Genomic DNA, 23,550 nt, shown 5'->3' on the forward strand with positions numbered 1-23,550 from the left:
ACAACAATAAAAAAAAGAATTTTAGACCAATATCCCTGATGAACATCAATGCGAAAATCCTCAATAAAATACTGGCAAACCGAATCCAGCAGCACATCAAAAAGCTTATCCACCATAACCAAGTGGGCTTCATCCCCGGGATGCAAGGCTGGTTCAACATATGGAAATCAATAAACGTAATCCATCGTATAAACAGAACCAAAGACAAAAACCACATGATTATCTCAATAGATGCAGAAAAGGCCTTTGACAAAATTCAACAGCCCTTCATGCTAAAAAACTCTCGATAAATTAGGTATTGATGGGACGTATCTCAAAATAATAAGAGCTATTTATGACAAACCCACAGCCAATATCATACTGAATGGGCAAAAACTGGAAGCATTCCCTTTGAAAACTGGCACAAGACAGAGATGTCCTCTCTCACCACTCCTATTCAACATAGTGTTGGAAGTTCTGGCCAGGGCAATCAGGCAGGAGAAAGAAACAAAGGGTATTCATTAGGAAAAGAGGATGTCAAACCATCTCTATTTGCAGATGACATGATTGTATATTTAGAAAACCCCATCGTCTCAGCCCAAAATCTCTTAAGCAACTTCGGCAGTCTCAGGATACAAAATCAGTGTGCAAAAATCACAAGCATTCTTAAACACCAATAAAAGACAAACACAGAGCCAAATCATGAGTGAACTCCCATTCACAATTGCTTCAAAGAGAATAAAATACCTAGGAATTCAACTTGCAAAGGATGTGAAGGACCTCTTCAAGGAGAACTACAAACCACTGCACAACGAAATAAAAGAGGACACAAACAAATGGAAGAACATTCCATGTTCGTGGACAGGAAAAATCAATATCATGAAAATGGCCATACTGCCCAAGGTAATTTATAGATTCAATGCCATCCCCATCAAGCTACCAATGACTTTCTTCACAGAATTGGAAAAAACTACTTTAAAGTTCATATGGAACCAAAAAAGAGCCTGCATTGCCAAGACAATCCTAAGCCAAAAGAACAAAGCTGGAGGCACCATGCTACCTGACTTCAAACTATACTACAAAGCTACAGTAACCAAAACAGCATGGTACTGGAACCAAAACCGAAGTATAGACCAATGGAACAGAACAGAGCCCTCAGAAATAATACCACACATCTACAACCATCTGATCTTAGACAAACCTGACAAAAACAAGAAATGGAGACAGGATTCTCTATTTCATAAATGGTGCTGGAAAAACTGGCTCACCATATGTAGAAAGCTGAAATTGGATCCCTTCCTTACACCTTATACAAAAATTAATTCAAGATGGATTAAAGACTTAAATGTTAGACCTAAAACCATAAAAACTCTAGAAGAAAACCTAGGCAATACCATTCAGGACATAGGCATGGGCAAGGACTTCATGACTAAAACACCAAAAGCAATGGCAACAAAAGCCAAAATTGACAAATGGGATCTAATTAGACTAAAGAGCTTCTGCACAGCAAAAGAAACTCCCATCAGAGTGAACAGGCAACCTACAGAATAGGAGAAAAATTTTCCAATCTACTCATCTGACAAAGGGCTAATATCCAGAATCTACAAAGAACTTAAACAAATTTACAAGAAAAAAACAACCCCATCAAAAAGTGGGCAAAGGATATGAACAGACACTTCTCAAAAGAAGACATTTATGCAGCCAACAGACGCATGAAAAAATGCTCAACATCACTGGCCATCAGAGAAATGCAAATCAAAACCACAATGAGATACCATCTCACACCAGTTAGAATGGAGATCATTAAAAAGTCAGGAAACAACAGGTGCTGGAGAGGATGTGGAGAAATAGGAACACTTTTACTCTGTTGGTGGGACTGTAAACTAGTTCAACCATTGTGGAAGACAGTGTGGCGATTCCTCAAGGATCTAGAATTAGAAATACCATTTGACCCAGCCATCCCATTATTGGGTATATACCAAAAGGATTATAAATCATGCTGCTATAAAGACACATGCATGCGCATGTTTATTGCGGCACTATTCACAATAGCAAAGACTTGGAACCAACCCAAATGTCCATCAGTGATAGACTGGATTAGAAAATGTGGCACATATATACCATGGAATACTATGCAGCCATAAAAAAGGATGAGTTTGTGTCCTTTGTAGGGACACGGATGCAGCTGGAAACCATCATTCTCAGCAAACTATCACAAGAATAGAAAACCAAACACCGCATGTTCTCACTCATAGGTGGGAATTGAATAATGAGATCACTTGGACACAGGAAGGGGAACATCACACACCAGGACCTGTCATGGAGTAGGGGAGGGGGGAGGGATAGCATTAGGACATATACCTAATGTAAATGACGAGTTAATGGGTGCAGCACACCAACATGGCACATGTATACATACGTAACACACCTTCATGTTGTGCACATGTACCCTAGAACTTAAAGTATAATAAAAAAAAAAAAAAGAAATGCTTCAAGATGCTGTCAACATATTTTAGTGTAAAACTAATACCCCAAAGGAATTACAAATAAGAAATGGATAATAAAAAACAATAAACATTTATGGATCATCTGTGATATGCCGATCACTGTAGTGGGCTGCAAAACATGCCAAAAAAAAAAAAACAAAAAACAGATTATACCTAAATAACATCCAGATTTTACAATAAAAGACTTTTAAATAACAATCTAAAATCATATATATGCCTTTGAAATGTATAATTTTTTCTTTACAATCAATTGACTTCACTGTGTTCTGCTTAGGCTGAAATTAAAATTCATTTTCCTAAAGCCCCCCAAATCCTGACAACATGAGGAAACACTATGACTTGTAAAGACAAAGTCAAACAACTTACAAATAGGTAATATTATATACATTATTGATTATCCTAATATATACATTATGTGTTACAAGTGTATATTATAATGTATTATCTACACGGTGATAGTAATTTAAAGTGAGTCTTTTTTTCTCCACTGTTTTAACCACTAACAACAACAAAAGCACTGAGCTAAAAAAATTTTTAATTAAAAATTTAAAAGCATTTTAGTTGCATTTCATTTAATATTAATACATTTGGATGAGTCAGGTAATATTACGCTAATATTATATATATTATGTATTACATGTGTATATTGCAATGTATTATCTGCATGGTAGATGGTAATTTAAAGTGAGCCTTTTTTTCTCCACTGTTTTAACCACTAACAACAAGAAAAAAGCACTAAGCTAAAAAAAAGAATTTTTAGTTAAAAATTCAAAAGAATTTTAGTTGCATTTCATTTCATATTAACACATTTGGGTGAGTCAGTCAGCTAATAATGAGTAGTAACACAAAAATTACACTGAGCCAAAGTCTTACTGCTATCAGAAAAGTCACAAAGAATCTTTACCTCATGACTCCCACTCTCCTCACTTAGCCCTAAATTTAAACCATTCCTGTAAGAACTGTTCTTTGAGAAGTGGAAAGAATATTTCATGCATAGCATTAAAGAAAATGAGCTTCTGGATAAAAACACACAGAAGACGGAGAAAAATAAGGGCTGCTTATAATATCACACTGCTAACTATAAATTCCAATTTCCTAATTCTCTCAGGCCATAGTTATTCTTCTAGTTTTGGAAGAGAGATAGGCAGTTCTTCTAATTAAGCTCCCTCCCACTTGAAATTTCAGTCTTGTAAAGCTCACTCTGTTTTTATGCTAGCCTGAGAAATTTGCTGACAATGAAATTTCCACTTTAAATATTCAGCATGATTTTAAATGGGTTTCTTCAAATTACTCTTCAGTGGACCTTTAAAACCACAATTGGAGAGATAAAGGTAATTAGAAATAGCAATGTAAATGGAGTTCAATCTCTCAGATGTCCTCCAAAATGTAACATCCCCTGCTCTTACCCAGTTTCCCTTAGGATGTTAAACAGTTCAACCATTTATCATTACACATCACTCATTCCATTTGCACATCACAAGATATATCCCTGCCATTCCAATTAGTATCCTACTGTGTCACAGGAGATAGAATGTTAATCACAAGAGCTACAGCAGTTAAACTGAAATAGTGTACATGAAAAGGATATACAAAATGACAAATGGAGAGACTCTTTTCAAGTCTTGGCCAAGCCACTTAGTAGTAGTGTGACCTTGAGCAAGTCCCTTAACCTCCTCTCCTCATCTGTTGTGAAAACTGAATAATTACATGAGTGCACTTTATAAGCTGCAGGTACTATACCAATATAATGAGATACAATGATTATAGCTATATATGTAAGCTAAAAAAATCTTGACCCAGAATAATAATTGAGGTCTACATCAACCTAAAACACTCATTCTCCATGCATCCTAATAGAGCCATGTGTCCAAGAGAGGTCAAGCAACAATCCTTGGAAGAAACGCTGCTATCCTGGCCAGCGGGAGGTATCACAATCTCTCAGGTCATCATGTACCTATCTGTTAATTAGATAAGTTCTTTACGCAAATGTAAGCCTGATGGAGACACATTATAGCCAAAAACACAATTAATGCCAGTGGGAAATACAGCAAAACTTCAAATTAAATTCTATTTATACTCTACCACAAAGTATAGTTACTTGTTCACTGGAAACATACCATTGATTACAAGGGCTAGTGGATGAAAGCATTAGGAAGATCCTGGGATCAGCCAAGAAATATAGTACAGGTACATTCAAATTCTTAAAGAAACTGAAACATACTTTCACTTATGCATACCGTTAATCACAACCAAAAGCTTACTTAAAAGAAGTGTAACAGTCTCATGAATTCAGTATTTTTTATATATATTTTTTTGAGATGAAGTCTCACTCTGTCGCCCAGGCTGGAGTGCAGTGGCGCAATCTCGGCTCACTGCAAGCTCCACCTCCCGGGTTTACGCCATTCTCCTGCCTCAGCCTCCCTACTAGCTGGGACTACAGGTGCCCGCCACCACACCCGGCTAGTTTTCTTTGTATTTTTTTAGTAGAGACGGGGTTTCAGCGTGTTAGCCAGGATGGTCTCAATCTCCTGACCTTGTGATCCGCCCGTCTCGGCCTCCCAAAGTGCTGGGATTACAAGCGTGAGCCACCGCGCCCGGCCTCAGTATTATATTTTTAAGCCTGGCAAGAAAAAAACTAAAAAGTATGTTAGAAGAGTTCTCTGTTGCTAAGATGAACAACTTGAGATATAAGAGGCAACATCTTACAAAGACTACAGAGATACAACAGTTGTAGGTTAATTCAAACGTCCATTAAGGTCTTCAGTCTTCAATAGTTTCTAGAATCCAAAACACACATCCCTAGCAGAGTTAAAAAGATACTCAAAAATTTTAAAATAAATGTCAAGTAAATTATTTAATCCTCAAAAACCTCATTACTCACAGATAATGATCAGGATCAAACTTGGCCAGCTCAGCAGCCAGGCGCTTCTGTCTTCGTTCAGCTGCAGGGGTGAAATCTGGATTCTTAATATCAATAACATCATTCAATTCATCCTGAGGACACCCAGAAAAGAAATAATTGCTATCTCCTATTTTTAGCATTTAAAACTCAAATTTTATACAAAATGCCAAAGCACAGGAAGAACCTAACTGATCAGTAAACCATGATGCCACCTGTGACATTTAGATTCAAATCCAACAAATGTTTAAGCACCTACTACTTGGTAAGCCCTGTGAGATCTTTCTCATAACTTATCTCATTTAATCCTTACAACAAACAAGCTGACTGACAGATATTAAGGCTATAAAAGTTTAACATAAAAAACAGAATGGAATAAACCCCTACAAGCAAGCAGGAACACTTAATTCAACATCCATTTCCCCATTTACATCTAGATATTTGAAAGTTATTAACGTAGAGTGGCTTGATTTTCAGACATCTACACATAGTCTCTTCTTTCTTCCTATAGTCTAGCTCAGCTGGCCTAAAGAAGCATTACCATACAGACAATATCCCTTATACGAAATGCTTGGGATCACAGTGTTTTGGATCTTGAATATTTCTAAATTCTGGAATACCTGCATTATACCAGTTCATCAGGCCTATTCCAATAATCCCAAATGCGAAATGCTCCAAAGAGTATTTCCTTTGAGGGCCATGTTTGTGCTCAAAAAGTTTTAGATTTTGGATCATTTCAGATTTCAGATCCTGTAAAAGACTACATACAAGCTGAGCGTGATGGCTCACACCTGTAATCCAAGCACTTTGGGAGGCCAAGGCGGGTAGACTGCTTGAGTCCAGGAATTCGAACTACCCTGGGCAACACAGCGAAACCCCATCTCTACAAAAAATACAAAAATTAGCCAGGCCTGGTGGCTCACGCTGGTAGTCCCAGTTACTCGAGAGGCGGAGGTGGGAGGATGGCTTGAGCCCAGGAGATGGAGGCTGCAGTGAGCCAAGATCATGGCACTGCACTCCAGCCTGTGCGACAGAGCCAGACTCTATGAGAGAGAGAGAGAAAGAGAGAGAGAGAGATTATAGGCTCATGCCTATAATCCCAGCACTCTGGGAGGCCAAGGCAAGCGGATCACGAGGTCAGAAGATCGAGACCATCCTGGCTAACATGGTGAAACCTCGTCTCTACTAAAAATACCAAAAATTAGCCGGGCATGGTGGCAGGTGCCTGTAGTCCCAGTTACACGGGAGGCTGAAGCAGGAGAATGGCATAAACCCAGGAGGCGGAGCTTGCAGTGAGCCAACATCATGCCACTGCACTCCAGCCTGGGCGACAAAGCGAGACTCCGTCTCAAAAAATAAAATAAAATAAAATAAAATAAAGCAGCTCTTTTCCTCTCTCCTCTTCCCCCTGGCCTCCAGATTCAGGGCCTCCACATACAGTCATGCAACATGTACACAGCAGAACGTGAGTGTTCTATGGCAGTGCAAGCCCCACCCAGGCTTGTTCTATGCACAGTCACATGCAGCAGCCCTGTTCAAACTGGACCCTAAAAAGAAACAGAAACAAACTAAAAGCAAAGGTAGCTTGGGGTTTAGAAGTAGAAGGCATCAATCAACCAAACGGAAGAAAGAGGATAAGAAGTGTTCAACTACAGCAGGAAAAAAAGGTTCCTTTTTTTTTTTTTTTTTTTTTTTTTTTTTGTGAGACAGAGTCTCGCTCTGCCGCCCAGGCTGGAGTGCAGTGGCGTGATCTTGGCTCACTGCAAGCTCCGCCTCCCGGGTTCACGCCTTCTCCTGCCTCAGCCTCCCGAGTAGCTGGGACTACAGGCGCCCGCCACCTCGCCCGGCTAGTTTTTTTGTATTTTTTAGTAGAGACGGGGTTTCACCGTGTCAGCCAGGATGGTCTCGATCTCCTGACCTCGTGATCCGCCCGTCTCGGCCTCCCAAAGTGCTGGGATTACAGGCTTGAGCCACCGCGCCCGGACCCTTTTTCTTTTAAACAACTGCTACGGCCACTAGTTACTACAGCTATTTAAAGATAGATATTGTCAAAAAAAGGTCATGTAGGATTTAAATTAGGCTTACAGAAGTTTACGCATAGGTTAGGCAGAGACAATCCAGAGAGAAAATAAAGAACAGTGAACACATCTGGCTAGTGGGTCTCCTGGAAACAATGGCCTCAGGTCCCCGTGTAGCCAAAAGGACAGGGCCAGCAAGCCTGGCGTCCTGAGGCGCTGGCAGCAGCAGTCCCAGGAGCTTGCTGGGTTGGCGCCCAAAGACTCTAGGATTGTTGCTGCTGGCAGCCACCACTGCCAGAAGCTTGTTGTGAAGTCCTGACTTTGAGCAGCCAGGGCAGTTTTCCAAAGGCACCCTGGTGGCTGGCAGCAATTTCAGAAAGGAAAAAAAGACTAGGACTGGGGAGCGTATATCTCTGTGTATGGGGAGTAGAGGGAGGAATGTTCAGAGAATTTGTTTCAGCAAAAATATTTTATTTTCTTATTATCAGTATAAAATATAGAAGTTTACAAGCAAATCCTGTCTAAAAAGTTGGAGGCAGGCCAGGTGCGGTGGCTCACACCTGTAATCCCAGCACTTTGGGAGGCCGAGGTGGGTGGATCACGAGGTCAGGAGATCGAGACCATCCTGGCTAACACGGTGAAACCCCCCGTCTGTACTAAAAATTACCAAAATATTAGCCAGGCATGGTGGTGGGAATCTGTAGTCCCAGCTACTGAGGAGGCTGAGGCAGGAGAATGGTGTGAACCCAGGAGGCGGAGCTTGCAGTGAGCTGAGATTGCGCCACTGCACTCCAGCCTGGGCGACAGAGCGAGACTCCGTCTCAGGGGAAAAAAAAAAAAAGTTGGAGGCAAAAAATGTGAAAGACTTCTGTAAAGGGCTAAATTATTCAATGAAGAAAAGATCCCTGAGTTGAAATTATGAATTTTTTTACTTTCTTCTTTGTATTATATTTTTATAATAAATCTGTATTGCTCTTATTCTTAGAAACAAAAAAAAGCCATTTTTCATCTATGGAGGGAGGAAAAAGCTGTAAAAATACTGATATGAATAGTTAATGAAGCTGTATGGACATCTCTTCATCTACAGGCAGAACTAGAAAAAATAAACTTGTACGAAAATAGTATTTGAGAAAATGGTGAAGTTTTCAAAATCATTTTAAATTAGAAGAGATGTTCTAAAATATCTTATTTGTGATCATCATTTCAGTTTCTTCTAGCTGCTTTACTCACAGAAATAGGGTCACATTATTAACCTCACATGATCACTCAGTTTTGAACCACTTGTTACAGCTGCCATAAACAGAGCAGCTGTGAATGCAGACAAACTCTACAAGTAATTAACCAATTATGCAAGATTTCTGTGGCAATATTTCATAAAACATATCTACCTTAATACCTTCAAGAGGATACATTTGAATTTTTGGAATCTTGGGTTTACACTTGATTTCTGAAAAAGTCTGGTTGCTGCACACAAAGCACTCAGCACAGTGCTATCCAAATCCCCTGGAGCAAGGTGAGCTTCAGGATTCACTCAGAGTTTGGAAAGGTAACATGGCGCGCACACCATATTTTACGTAATACCCTCTAAGATGTCTGGGGCAGCGCCCATATCCAAACACTACTTCTACAAGGAAGTTTTGAATATGTACACTAAGTGGGATTTAAAAACCTGTATCATTTCAGGTTAAGTTTTGCCATCAAATTAAATATTTTAAAACTTTTAGTTTTCAGAACTTTGTGTGATCCCAGCATTCCACATATGGGGTTATAAACCTATACTACAAGTAGTATACTATTCACTTTATAAAACCCTTAGAGTTTTCCCAGATGCTCAGTCGTTTTTCCCCTACATTAGGGAATATGCATTCAAATTGTTTAGAAAAACAATGCTCATGCAGTTAAAATTTGAAGAAGAGTTTAATGATTTTAGACAATTAAGCCATTTTAAACGCTTAGAATAATAAACATTACATTCAGTGGTTCATTTCCTTTTTTTTCCTTTTTTTTTCCCCCTGAGATTTAGTCTCACTCTGTCACCCAGACTGGATGGAGTTCAGTGGCGCAATCTCGGCTCACTGCAACCTCTATCTCCTGGGTTCAAGCGATTCTCCTGCCAGCCTCCCAAATAGCTGGGATTATAGGCGTGCGCCACCATGCTCAGCTGATTTTTGTATTTTTAAGTAGAGACAGGGTTTCACCATGTTGGCTAGACTGGTCTCGAACCCCTGACCCGCCCGCCTCACCCTCCCAAATTGCTGGGATTACAGGCATGAGCCACCACGTGCAGCCACAGCAGTTTATTTCTGATGGGAAATAAGAGGGATGTAAACAAAAAGGGATTAGACAGGAGTGAACTATATTGGTTAATATTTAATGTTTTTAACCTAAGTAATAAATATCCAGGTATTTGACACATTAGTTAAGACATCCAAAAAGACAGAAAGTATAGCAGCTTTAAAAAAAAAAAAAAAATTAAATTATTTATTAAGTGAACATTTTCAAGATACAAGAATTTCTGACCTAAAAGGGACTCGTTCTAGGTTCACATTATGGCATTCCTGCAACATCTCAGCAACGTGTCAGAAATCCTTCAAAAGGATTTTCCGTAAATAGCAGCAACAATTAAGTAACAAACCCCTGGCCTCAAGAAGCACTTCTAATCTAAATGTAAAATCTGTACTTAGCCGTGTGACATTTATTATCATTTATGTATAGCGTTAGATTGGCAAGCCCCAAACAGCCTGACCACAAACTATCTCTTGGCCAAACAATTGAGGTCCATTCACTGTAGTTCCTGCTACAGACAAAACTGACTATTCTAATTACCTCTGAGATCACCAGCGATTGTGATCAAGCAGAGAATATGGGCAGACTACAACTCAGCAGAAAAACACCTAAGTTTTTAGAAGGAAGGCTATTTTATCAGCATTATTTGCTCCTAAGTAAATCTCAATTTTGTTCCCTTTAAGGAATTTTGAGAGCATTTTATATTTTTCAAGGGCAGGAGTCTTTACAGCATTCTACACTTTCCAAAGACTTTTCACATACATTCTCTTCTTAAATTTTCAAGACAGCCTTATAAAGTAGGTGGGCAAATTTATCCCCACTTTCCAAAAGAGGAGACAAAACTTACTTGTGGTCAAATAACTGGCCTGGTATCCCAAATCTAAACATAGGCAGAAGCAGGACTAGAACCTGGGTCTTTTCCCTCTCCTTGGTAAATTCAAATATGTCTTAAGATAATAAACCACATTCTAAACAGGTTTTGTTTTGTTTTGTTTTGTTTTTTGAGACAGAGTCTCGCTCTGTCGCCAAGGCTGGAATGCAGTGGCGCGATCTCAGCTCACTGCAACCTCCGCCTCCTGGGTTCAAGGGATCTTCCTGCCTCAGCCTCCCGAGTAGCCTGATCTACAGGCAGGTGCCACCATGCCTGGCTAATTTTTTGTATTTTAATAGAGACGGGGTTTCACCATGTTAGCCAGGATGGTCTCGATCTCCTGACCTCATGATCCGCCCGCCTCGGCCTCCCAAACTGCTGGGATTACACGCACCACCACATCCGGCTAATTTGGCCAACATGGCAAAACTCCGTCTCTACTAAAAATAGAAAAATAAGCCAGGCGTGGTGATGGGCACCTGTAATCCCAGCTGCTTGGGAGGCTGAGGCCGGAGAATCGCTTGGACCCAGGAGGCAGAGGTCGCAGTGAGCCAAGATCATGCCACATGCACTCCAGCAAAGTGAGACTCTGTCTTAAAAAAAAAAAAAAGAATAAATAAACAATGGGCTGGGCACAGTGGCTCATGCCTGTAATCCCAGAACTTTGAGAGGCCAAGGCAGGCAAATTGCTCAAGTTTGAGACCATCCTGGCCAACATGGTAAAACTCCATCTTTGCTAAAAATACAAAAAACTAGCTGGGCGTGGTGGTGGGCACCTGTAATCCCAGCTACTCAGGAGGCTGAGGCAGGAGAATTGCTTGAACCTGAGAGGCAGAGGTTGCCATCAGCCGAGATCGCGCCACTGCACTGCACTCCAGCCTTGGCGACAGGGTAAGACTCCGTCTCAAAAAAAAAAAAGAATAAATAGACAATGGTGCGTACTACACACCAAGAATTAGACAATTTGATCAAAACACATAATCTCACTCTCGCCAGGAACATTCTATTTCATGTATATACAGAAAAGAAGAGACATCGTGCCGTAAGTACATGATCACATTTTTCAGAAGTATAAAACATAAAGCTTTGCAGGAAGTATGAGAGAAGAGTTCTGCTTCGCACTTTGGAAACTTCATGTCTAGAATACTGAATAAAGGGGAGAAAAAAGAAAGCCACGGGGCATCTGTAAGAGCAGTACAGTTAGGCAGAACAGCCAATGATATGGAAGGGAATGAACATCTATGTACTTTAGCTATGCTAAGTGCTTAAATACAATCACCTCCTGTAGTATTACTTTTAAAAACTACTGAGTATAAGCATAACTGAAATTAAAATATCCAAATGGAAAAATTCTATAGATCAAGATCTTTCAGAAAGACAACATACCTGTAACCGCTGAAACACTCCTGATCTTAAGTTTCCAAATCCATAGTGGCACTGCGGATTCAAAGCACTTTCTGATACCTCTTCATAGGGTGTCTGCTCAATTTCCCAATCAAATTCTTCATCGTCAACTACTTCCTCAGGAATCTCAGAAGCATCTGAATGTGTTAAATTTTAATTTAATTTTTTTAAAGTATTGGACTTAAGCACAACTAGGGGAAGAAAAAGTATAGGAAAAAATGCCCACACAGATGTACCAAAAGACACGTACAAGAATATTCATAGCTCCGCTATTCATGATAGCAAAAAAAAAAAAAGAACCAAAAATGTGGTATATTCATACAATGGAATATTACATAGCAATGAAAGCAAATGAATCTCAGCTAGAATATGAATAAATCTCACAAAAATAATGTTAAGTGAAAGCAGCCAGACAAAAACAACACATACTGTATGACCTATATATGCAACACAGTAACAGGCAAAACAGAGAATAGTGGTTACCCTGGAGAGAGCACAAAGTAATGGAAGAATACAGGATGGGGTTCCGGGGTGTTGGAAATGCTCTATTTCTTGACAGAGGTGGTGTTCACTTTACATCGGTGGTCCCCAAACTTTTTGGCACCAAAGACTGGATTTGTGGAAGACAACTTTTCCACAGATCAAAGGGGTAAAGAGATAGTTTTGGGGGATGAAACTGTTCCATCTCAGATCATCAGGCTTTAGATTCTCATAGGGAGAACGCAACCTACACCGTTCGCAGGCACAGTTCACAGTAAGTTCATGCTCCTATGAGAATCTAATCTGATCTGACAGGAGCCAGAGCTCAGGCAGTAATACTCCCGGCCCTCCGCTCACCTCCTGTTGTGCATCCAGGTTCCTAACAGGCCATGGATCAGTACTGGTCTGCAACCTGAGGGTTGGGGACCCCTGTTTTACGTAACTCACTGAACTGTATACTTCTGATGTTAGCTCAAGATGCTAATATTTTGCCAACCACAAAATGCTGCTTCAATTGGTCCAAAAATGTGAGAGATCTGGTTCAACAGGATTTTTAATGTCTTAATTATATCACCAAAGAAGCTATTTTCATATGGTTTCACATGAGCACCTTATACCTGAAGTATTTTCTTCAATTTCCCATTCACTATATCCCATTTCCCCTACAAATACACAGCATTCCAAATATTTCTATCTATCTTAATTTCCTCCCAACTGCAATAAACATACCTATTTCTTCCACAAGTGGTTTTGCTGTCCTGGATTTTCTTGGTGCCAGAAGAGCAGTTAACATGTTCAGCCCCTCAAAATGCTGGCCAGGAGTTTCTTTGGGCAGGCGAATGGTAAAAATTCCTTAAAGATAAATTTGTTTTACGCTTAGATTAAAAAGCTGGACACAATAGCTCACACCAGTAATCCCAATACTCTGGCAGGCTGAGGCAGGAGGATCATTTTAGCCCAGGAGTTCAAGAACACCCTGGGCAACATATCAAGACCCCATCTCTACAGAAAATAATAACAAAAATTTTTAATTAAAAGTAAAAAATAGGCCGGGCGCGGTGGCTCAAGCCTGTAATCCCAGCACTTTGGGAGGCCGAGACGGGCGGATCACGAGGTCAGGAGATCGAGACCATCCTGGCTAACACGGTGAAACCCCGTCTCTACTAAAAATACAAAAAACTAGCCGGGCGCGGTGGCGGGCGCCTGTAGTCCCAGCTACTCGGGAGGCTGAGGCAGGAGAATGGCGTAAACCCGGGAGGCGGAGCTTGCAGTGAGCTGAGATCCGGCCACTGCACTCCAGCCTGGGTGACAGAGCAAGACTCCGTCTCAAAAAAAACAAAACAAAACAAAAAAAAAAAAAAGTAAAAAATAAATAAAATAGTCAAAGACTTCATAAATATATCTAAGAAATATATGCCTTGGTAAAATACAATTCTATTTTACAGAGCTCTAAAACTATGTCCTCATAGATTTGGTGAATACAAGTCAAGATAGAAAAAGGTTCTTAACAAGGGTTTTTCAGAAGCTGTCATTTCTATAAAAAATTATTAATCTGGCTGGGTGCAGTGGCTCATGCCTGTAATCCCAGCACTTTGGGAGCCTGAGGTGGGCGGATCACGAGGTCAAGAGATCGAGACCATCCTGGCCAACATGGTGAAACCCCATCTCTACTAAAAAATACAAAAATTAGCTGGGCGTCGTGGCAGACGCACCTGTAGTCCCAGCTACTCAAGAGGCGGAGGCAGGAGAATCGCTTGAACCCAGGAGGAAGAGGTTGCTGTAAGCCGAGATCGTGCCACTGCACTCCAGCCTGGGCAACAGAGCGAGATTTCATCTCAAAAAAAAAAATATATATATATATATATATATATATATATCTTAATCTGTTAAAGCTATAGAATACTTTAATCTTATACAGTATGACCTTCACCTACTGATAATATTAAAAATCTGAGTTAAAACTTCTAAAAATCAATGGCCTAAGAAGGTAATAGCTTAGAATTAACCAGGAGTTACTAATTAGACTTCTGGAAAAGGAGGAAAAAATCCAAATACCTAATCCAATGGAGAATGGCAGCAGTTTTAAAAATACACAGAATCTTAGATACAATAACTATGGCTTAATAAGGTTTTTGGGCACGTCAGGAGATCTATCCCTAAAGTCTATGGCAGACTCAAATTCTATGTACTTCTTTTCTTTCCTTGACTGAGTTTATCAATCTTATTTAGGCTTCCCTGGGAACTTACTACATTATTGAGCACTCTTATATTTTAAAACATTTTGCCTCTTTCAGTGTACTGAACTGAATTTCAACATATCAAATACAACTCAGCCCAAATATGTCCGCATATACAATCTTCCTTAACTCCTGTGTACATTTAAAATTTAATAATTTTGTTTCAATATGCAACTTACCTATAACTAAAAGCCAGTTTACTATCTAGGAAGGCAGTTTCACTATACTTCATTACACATTAATTATACTGCATTATGGGTTAGATTTCTGTCATTTAACCCACCTTAGTCCAGTTCAGTAAGGTCAATAAATATTCATTGAATAAAGTACACAAGAGTACACAAGGTGTTCTAAATCCAATGACAAAGGAAGCCAGTGGCTTCTATAAAGGAAAAATAAATGGGTTCATGGCTAGCTGAAATGAAGGGCTCATCAATCACGAGGAGAAAATTCAATTAGCCTTTAAATGCCACCCATGCATAGTTTCTCTCTCACCTATCTGTTATTAAAATTCAAGTGTGAAAATTATACAAGAAAGATTCCATTCATAAGCTCATAAGTCATCTACATTTTTTATGATCAATCATTTCATGTTCTAATTTTTACTTTTAAATGTCTACTAAATGTAGGGAAAGTACTCTAGGAAACAGAACCAGAGCATTTAACTTTACTTTGAAGAATATTGTGAAATACTTTAAAAGACTTGCGGGGGACAAAAACATCAATAACAGGCACTAGACACTAAGAAGCAAGAAAGAGTGATCAGAACAGATTGTACTTGAAAGATATTGAAAGGTCCCCATGGTACCTTGAAAGATTATTATGTAAATAATGTGAAAAATCCCAAGAAATAAACTAACAAAAATTCCGAAGACGATACCTTTATCTGCATCATAGGACCCTTGCTCGCTTCCATTTTCTACTATTCTTCCAGGAAGGGTTAATCTGCAGATTTAACACAGGTCTCATGAAGTCCTTAAATTATAACATAAGTGGCCATCAATACTTGTAAACATTTAACCATCAAAATAATCATTTTTTTAAAAAGTTCCTCAGTATTACTTTCACATTTTAATAAACTAAATAAGTTAGATTCAAAATAAGTTAGATTCTTTCCCCAACTAAGAAAGCAGAAATCAGAGATGACTCATCTTTCTATTTGAATACCCTTAGTCACCAATAAAATAGATACTGAAAAAGAAAAGCCATAATAAATAATAGTTATCACTACTGTTAAAATACAAGTTGAGTATCCCTAACCTGAAAATCTGAAATGCTCGAAAATCTGAAACTTTTTGAGCACCAACATGACACCACAAAGTGGAAAACTCCACACTTGACCTCACGTGATGAGTCACAGTCAAAAAGCAGTCAAAATTTGGTTGCATACACAAAATTAATAAAGGTATTATATAAACCTACCTTCTGGCTATGTGTATAAGGTATATATAAAACAAATAAATTTCGTGTTTAAACTTGAGTTCCATTCCCAAGATATCTCATTATGTATGCACAAATATTCCAAAACTCTAGAAAATCTGAAATTTCAGATAAGGGACACTCAATCTGTACAGACAAGGGATACTCAATGGGAAACAATAAAGAAACATAAAACCAATTGCTTTTATCAAGCAAATTACTACTTTAAAAAAAAAGCAGAAAGCAAAAGTGTCAAATCTCATCATTATTATGTGGGGATTTACCCATCTTTAGTACTAAAAGAAAGGAAGTGATTGGCTGGGTGCAGTGGCTCACGCCTGTAATCCTAGCACTTTGGGAGGCCAAGGCAGGTGGATCACCTTAGGTCAGGAGTTCAAGACCAGTCTGGCCAACATGGAGAAACCCCATCTCTACTAAAAATACAAAAATTAGCCGGGCGTGGTGGTGCATGCCTGTAGCCCCAGCTATTCAGGAGGCTGAGGCAGAAGAATCACTTGAACCCAGCAGGCGGAGGTTGCGGTGAGCCAAGATCACGCCACTGCACTCCAGCCTGGGCGAGAGTAAGATTCTGTGTCAAAAGAAAAAAAAAGAAAGAAAAAAGAAATGAAGTGATTTCCCAGCTTCCAGTTTTACCCTAGTTCAATCAGTCTTCCACTGAGGCCCCAAAAGAATTTTTCTTTTTTTTTTTTTCTTTTTTTTTTTTTTGAGACGGAGTCTCACGCTGTTGCCCAGGCTGGAGTGCAGTGGCGCGATCTCGGCTCACTGCAAGCTCCGCCTCCCGGGTTCCCGCCATTCTCCTGCCTCAGCCTCCTGAGTAGCTGGGACTACAGGCGCCCGCCACCGCGCCCGGCTAATTTTTTGTATTTTTAGTAGAGACGGGGTTTCACTGTGGTCTCGATCTCCTGACCTTGTGATCCGCCCGCCTCGGCCTCCCAAAGTGCTGGGATTACAGGCTTGAGCCACCGCGCCCGGCCCCAGAAGAATTTTTCTAAAACAGGAATCTAATTGTCACTTTTCTATTTTAAAAAACGTCTATGGCTGCCTGATATTGCCTAGATAATTTAAACTCATCAGAAGGGCATCTCAGGCCCACTCCGTATCATTCCAAACTTGAAATTTGAGCTTCCTTTCCTCCCATGGCCCTCCCCCTTCTTTCCCATTAAATACAATTAAAAACAAAAACACCTGACAGTCCCAAACAGCCCAGAGCCTTTAGTCCCAAGGTTTCCTCAAGCTTCAATACATTTTCAGAATGAAAATCCCTCTAAGCCAGAATAAGGAGTCAGTTTATGGATGAGTTTGTTATAATGGTTACAAACACTAACTTTAGTGTCAGAATCTGAATTAACTCCCAGATCTGCCATTTACTAGATGTGTAACAACCTTCTTTGTACAAGTTAATCATTCTTCAAGAATCATAAATCCCTCTTCTGTAAAGGAGGGAAATAACAGTAACTATCCATGAGTTACTATGAGCATGAAATGAAAATGCAAAGAGCTCAGTGGTTGGCACAATAGGTGAGCATTCAGAAAATGTGAGCTATTATTACCAGCTCCCTTCCCCTAAACTCTAAAAGCCTAGAGTTCAATTCTTACTGCATAGGAAATCATATTTGCTTACAGGGTGCCTCCCCAGCTACACTCTCCGTTCTTCAAGGAGAGGGACCAGGTTTTATTCGTCCTTGGTATGCCACAGCAAACTGTATTTTTTTTTTTTAAGACATAGTCTTGCTCTGTTACTCAGGCCAGAGTGCGATAGCACAATCTTGACTCACTGCAATCTTCGCCTTCCAGGTTCAGATGATTCTCTCACCTCAGCTTCCCAAGTAGCTAGGACTACAAGTGCGTGCCACCGAGCCCAGCTAATTTTTTTATATTTTTAGTAGAGATGGGGTTTCACCATGTTGGTCAGGCTGGTCTCAAACTCCTGACCTCAAGTGATCTGCCCACCTTGGCCTCCCAAAGTGCTGAGATTACAGGCGTGAGCCACCACACCTGGGGGCAAACTGTATTTTCAAAGAATGCCCATCTCACAGCACTCTTCCCAACCATGAAGGTCTATGTCCCCTCCTCTTAAGATTCAGCAGGCTCTGGGACTGTTTTGATGAATACAATAAAGCAGAAGTGACACCGGAATTAGACCTTCAACATATGAATTTGGGGGCAAGAGTTGGGGGGGTGCCCATAAATAATCCATCCACGGCAACGGGTAAATAATAAAACCTCATTGTAATACTGTCCTAATAACAAATGAGATAATCCGTATAAAGCACCAATCTGGAGTAAAAATTCAATAAATATTTGCTACCACCATAATCTTCCTATTCTTCACATCCTGGCTTAAATATCGCCTCCCCAGAAAGGCTGTTCCTGACTACTTTATAAAATATGGGCCCCTTTTCATTCTATATCATGCACTTCTTTCTCCTCATAGCACCTGCCACAATTAGGTAGACGGCTAGTTTATTGTTTTCCTCTCCCCAGTGTAAAGTACATGAGGGCAGAACTTTGTCTTGTTCAGCGCAATAATCCCAACACTGAAACTCAATAAACAAACTAAAGAAATAAGTGAATTAAGAAACTGGAAACTGCAATATATTCAAATAGGTACGTTACACGGTATAAGGGAAATCCAAGCAAAACTGGTTCAGGAACAGCGAAAAAAACCACCTTGACTGGTGGAGAAGGTTTGTATCACAAAAGTACTTGGGTGGGAAAAGCAGGCTGCAGCTGCACTTGAGAAAAATTAGGAGGATGGATAAAGAGAAGGACAAAAGATTGGCAATGCTTTACGATGAATATGTAGCAGCGGGTTCTGTGCAATGGGGTTAATAGCAGTGCTTATCCCTAAGCAACACTGTCAAAGTTAAATGAGATACGGCATTACAAAGCACTTAACGGAACTGCTTGTCCACCACACTGCGGGTGATCAGTGTTAGCTGCTACTAAGGTTACGATTCTGCAAGGAGAATAATTTAAACAGATCAAGTACTGACGGCCCCTCACGAAGACTTGGGGGAAATAACCACACATCAGGGGCAAAACCAAACAGAGAAGCAGCAGACAGCAGGGAAGCAGGAGAACTAGGCTAATATGGTGTCAAGAGGTCCAAAAAAGGTAAGAATTTCAGGAAGTAGGGAGGGGACAGACAAGAGATGGATCAACAGAAGGCTGCCTGAGCAAAGTTAAAAGGACCGACGGGTTGGGAAGTCACGGGGATGTCAGCGCGCGCCGTTCGTAGGGAGGGAGAGACTGGGAGAGCGAACGCGGAGTGAAAGAACAGAACAAGTCAAAATGGAACGAGAACTAGGGCGACAGGGCAGAAACGGGCAAGTGACACGGTCCAAACGCCACTTTTTCAAGTGATTCCGCAATCCTTTGATGTGGGATTTAAGAAAGCTTAAGAAGGAAAAGGGCTTCTGCAGCATCTAAAACGCACCCCTGGAAGAGGGAGGGCATTGCCCTGTCACCAAGAGAAGCTGTGGAAACGTCGGGAAATGGCATTCGCGCAATCGAGAACTGCTCTCTCGACCTTGCATTCTCCCTCTAAAGCCGCTAACTAACGAATGCGCCTTTCCTGCGGCCAGGCACCCAGAACTCGCCTGAGAAAGTAGGGCTTGGCGTAGAACTTGAAGTCGGACCCCTCAAAGTAGACGTCGAACTCGGAGACCCGGGCGTAGGGCACGCGGATGGCGATGGTCAGGAAGTCCGGATCCTGGCTGAGGTCGAACGCCGGGGTCAGCATCGCCGCACCGGACGCAACAGCCGGCGCCACTCGCTCTCACTGCCGCCGCGTTCCCGCCACGCAAACTCTACAATTCCCCACGCGCAGGAACCCGCGGTGTCAGCCACAGAGCTTCCGGCTCGAGGCGGAAGTGCTCTCGCGTGGGGCAGGAAGTCCCGCCCCACGCCAATCTCCACGGAGACGGGACGCCGTTCGAGAAGAGGTGGAACTTTCGAAACCGCCGGGAGGAGAAAGGACGTGGCGAGTGGTGCCTGGGCGCAGGCGTTGGACCGACCGGATGACTAGCAACCAAGCCTTTTGCGAGGTTTTTAGAGATGATTTTAACAACACTGGCTTGGCAGGTGGACAGACGTGCGTTTGAATCCCTTCCTGGCCACAACTTCCCAGCTGTAAGACCTTGGGAAAGTTACAAAACCTCTCTATATCTTCTGTGAAACGAGGATGATACGAGAACCTGGCCCCATAGAGATGCTGTGAGGGTAGCATGAAGTTGTGCATGTAGAACTCTAATAACGAACTTGGCAAGTTGTCAACGTTTGATGTGCTGAAGTAGTCACCGCAGTAGCCACAGCAGCACCGTTACAGTGGTTTCCCTTAGTCCTCACCTGCCTTATTAACAATTCCTCTTACACTTTCCCTTTCCTCCCTCTCTTTTTCCACTTCTCTTTTTCTGCAGCTTTCTCTCTCATTCTTAACCGCTTATTTGAAGAGTTTTCTCTTTAACAGATCATCCATCCCACTAATCTCATCTAATCCACGCTGCAAACTCTAAAGAAAACGACTCACAGAGGTTAAGAGTATATTTTATAACCATGCATTTTACAGTGATTAGAACTCAGAACGTTTGCCTCTTACACCGTGTCGGTGATTGCATTCACAAATTAAGATCCCTCTGTATTCCCCTTCTTTCCTTTTTCTCACTCTTGTCCTTACACTTGTCTGAGGACATCTTTTCTGTTTTGTTTTGTTTTTTTTTTTCTACTTGTCTTCCCTGTATTTTCTCCCCTTGGAGTGTGCCCCTTATACTCTCTCCGTGCCTCTCCCACTAGTCTCCCTCTTCCCCCACATATTCCCTTGGTCTTTCCACACATGTCGTTTCCTGTTATTCCACCACTAATTAGAATAATCCAGTTGCGGTATTTATTCCATGGTTTTAAGTATCAGTGGAAAGGAGATGAAAGTCATCTCCTAGGACAGTGGAGATAACCAGAAAACTTCAAAAGACTTTTCAATCTCCAACTGTTTTATGATTCTAAGGAAACATTGTTGAAATTTCATTAGGACTCAGAAAAAAAAAATAACGGGCTAACATTAACTGAATACTTACTATGTGCTAGCACTGCAGCAAACCCTTTATAATGATCTCATTTTCCCTCCTGACAGCTCTATGAAGTAGGCATTATATATTCCCTTGGCTTGCACAGGATCTCACAGTTAGTAAGTGGTGCAATGGGAATTGAAACCCAGGTGAGTCTGATTCCTAGGCCCAGGCTCTACACTATTACGGAGTTGACTCCCTCTGTTATTACCACCTACTTCCTTTGTTTCACATTCTAATGCCAAGCCTGCCTGCTTTAGACCATACTGAGCCTTACAAGTAACAGGCACTCAATATTGACAATGAATTGATGCCAACTTGGATTTAGTAAAGCTCTCAAAAGGTCCCTTGAGATAGGCCTTTGACTAAACTATTCCAAGTTAGCTTCTTTACAAAGAATCTTGGCCGGGTGCGGTGGCTCACGCCTGTAATCCCAGCACTTTGGGAGGCCCAGGCGGGTGGATCACCTGAGGTCAGGAGTTCGAGACTAGCCTGGCCAAGATGGTAAAACCCCGTCTCTACTAAAAATACAAAAATTAGCTGGGCATGGTGGTGTGCACCTATAATCCCAGCTACTCAGGAGGCTGAGGCAGGAGAATCCCTTGAACCCAGGAGGCAGAAGTTGCAGTGAGCCGAGATTGCGCCATTGCACTCCAGCCTGGGTGACAAGAGTGCAACTCCATCTCAAAAAGAAAGGAAGAATCTTTACATCTACCATGGGGCCTCATTCCTGTAGGTCACAAGCATTAATATTTTTAAATTATTAATGCCAGAGAATCAACTGAAACAAGCTATGCTATCCATGAGGAAACTCTAATTGAAAGCACTTTGCAAACTACAGCTGTGCATTTCCTGGGTACTTTATTATGTGTCTGGCAACACACACACACACAGGACTGCAATACAGAAAAACAGACGACATGGTTCAGTGCTGCTCTCATTATAAGAAATATATATTGCATCTGTGAAACCATAAAATACTGATAGTTTCAAGTATATAACAAAGTTTTGTTGTTTTGGGTTTCTGTTGGTTTTTGTTTTCTTACAAGCAACAGTTTTCTTATTTTTGCATTTCTAATTTGTGGTAAATATAAGTTATAGATTCATTCTCACTTAAGAACATAAAGTTCCTTTTGGCTGCCATGCAACTTTGGTTCTTTCTCCTTCCTCAGAGGCAGTCCTTGTAGCTATCACTTCAGACCCATTTCTAATTCTACATCCATTTCTATGGACCCTGATGCCTTGTGTTTAGACCCACTTTATGTGGGCACATTCTCACACTATAAATGTAATTCTGCAACATGCTTTTTTTCCTACTTTGGTTCATTTTTGAGACATAGCTATATTGATTTATAGATCAAATTGAGTTTCTATTTCTGGATACAGATATTGCTTGACAATAAAGACATTTTAATATTTTAAATTAGCTCTGGTTTAGAGGGGAAAAATAGGAATGCAATTTTTCATCATTTTTGAGCATTCAAATGTTGCAGTATTTTTTATCTTTTCATTTTCTGAAAGCTTACTTTTGGATGGCCTACCACTATTTTAAAAATAGTTTTTTCTTCTGGCCTACAGAGGACATAAAATAAAATAATAAGATAAAGTTTTTTCCATGACCAACTTATTTAGGACAAGTGTGTAACCCATCATCTTTCATTATTTTAAATTGGCCCCTCCTCTGATCTAACAACCCTGATTGTGATCCATAAGCTTCCAAATTAAATGTTGAATTAAAAATGGTTTTTATAAACAATTGCAATGTGAGCTTTATTACCAAGTTCTATTGTTAAAAGTCTTTTAATGGTGAAATACTCCTTGTTTCCAGAAGGTGGCATGCATGTAGGTGATTAAAACAATGTTATCTCAAAGAATGGAGTTTTAACCTATGTTGAAAAATAGCTTCCTGAATAAGTTGTTTATATCTCTAGTTCATTCTCTGAGCCATTTTGGGGAGGTGGTGGAATCTGACACATTACTTGCAAACTACATCTTAACCACTGTATTTTGGCATACAACCATTATTTTGGCATACATCTTTTCAGTCTCCTATTCATAAAAGTATGGGAAGTATTTTCAACAAAATAATGTAATAATCTGTATTTGCTTTCCTCACTTAATATAGCATTACAGGCTGGGCATGGTGGCTCAGGCTTGTAATCCCAGCACTTTGGGAGGCCTAGGCGGGTGAATCACTTGAGGTCAAGAGTTTGAGACCACCGTGGCCATCATGGGAAAACCCTGTTAGTACTAAAAATACAAAAAAATTAGCCAGGTGTGGTGGCGCCACCTGTAATCCCAGCTACTTGGAAGGCTGTGAGGCAGGAGAATCCTTTGAACCTGGGAAGTGGTGGTTGCAGTGAGAC

The 23,550-nt window shown here is 40.6% G+C and overlaps 1 protein-coding gene across 1 annotated transcript in view; it reads right to left on the reverse strand.

Annotated features, from left to right (window-relative positions):
* Nucleotides 1-20,006, reverse strand: part of SHQ1 (SHQ1, H/ACA ribonucleoprotein assembly factor) — a 106,527-nt gene extending 86,521 nt beyond the window's left edge. Inside the window, exons 1-5 of the mRNA XM_050781354.1 lie at nt 19,724-20,006; nt 15,562-15,626; nt 13,174-13,296; nt 11,947-12,101; nt 5,368-5,480 (exon numbers count right to left, since the gene is read on the reverse strand). Coding sequence (XP_050637311.1) covers nt 5,368-5,480; nt 11,947-12,101; nt 13,174-13,296; nt 15,562-15,626; nt 19,724-19,866 — 599 coding nt within the window. The 5' untranslated portion in view covers nt 19,867-20,006. The remainder of the gene's footprint in view (nt 1-5,367; nt 5,481-11,946; nt 12,102-13,173; nt 13,297-15,561; nt 15,627-19,723) is intronic.
* Nucleotides 20,007-23,550: the final 3,544 nt, after the last annotated feature.

The sequence above is a fragment of the Macaca thibetana genome, chromosome 2 (genome assembly GCF_024542745.1).
Source record: "Macaca thibetana thibetana isolate TM-01 chromosome 2, ASM2454274v1, whole genome shotgun sequence".
NCBI lineage: Eukaryota > Metazoa > Chordata > Mammalia > Primates > Cercopithecidae > Macaca > Macaca thibetana.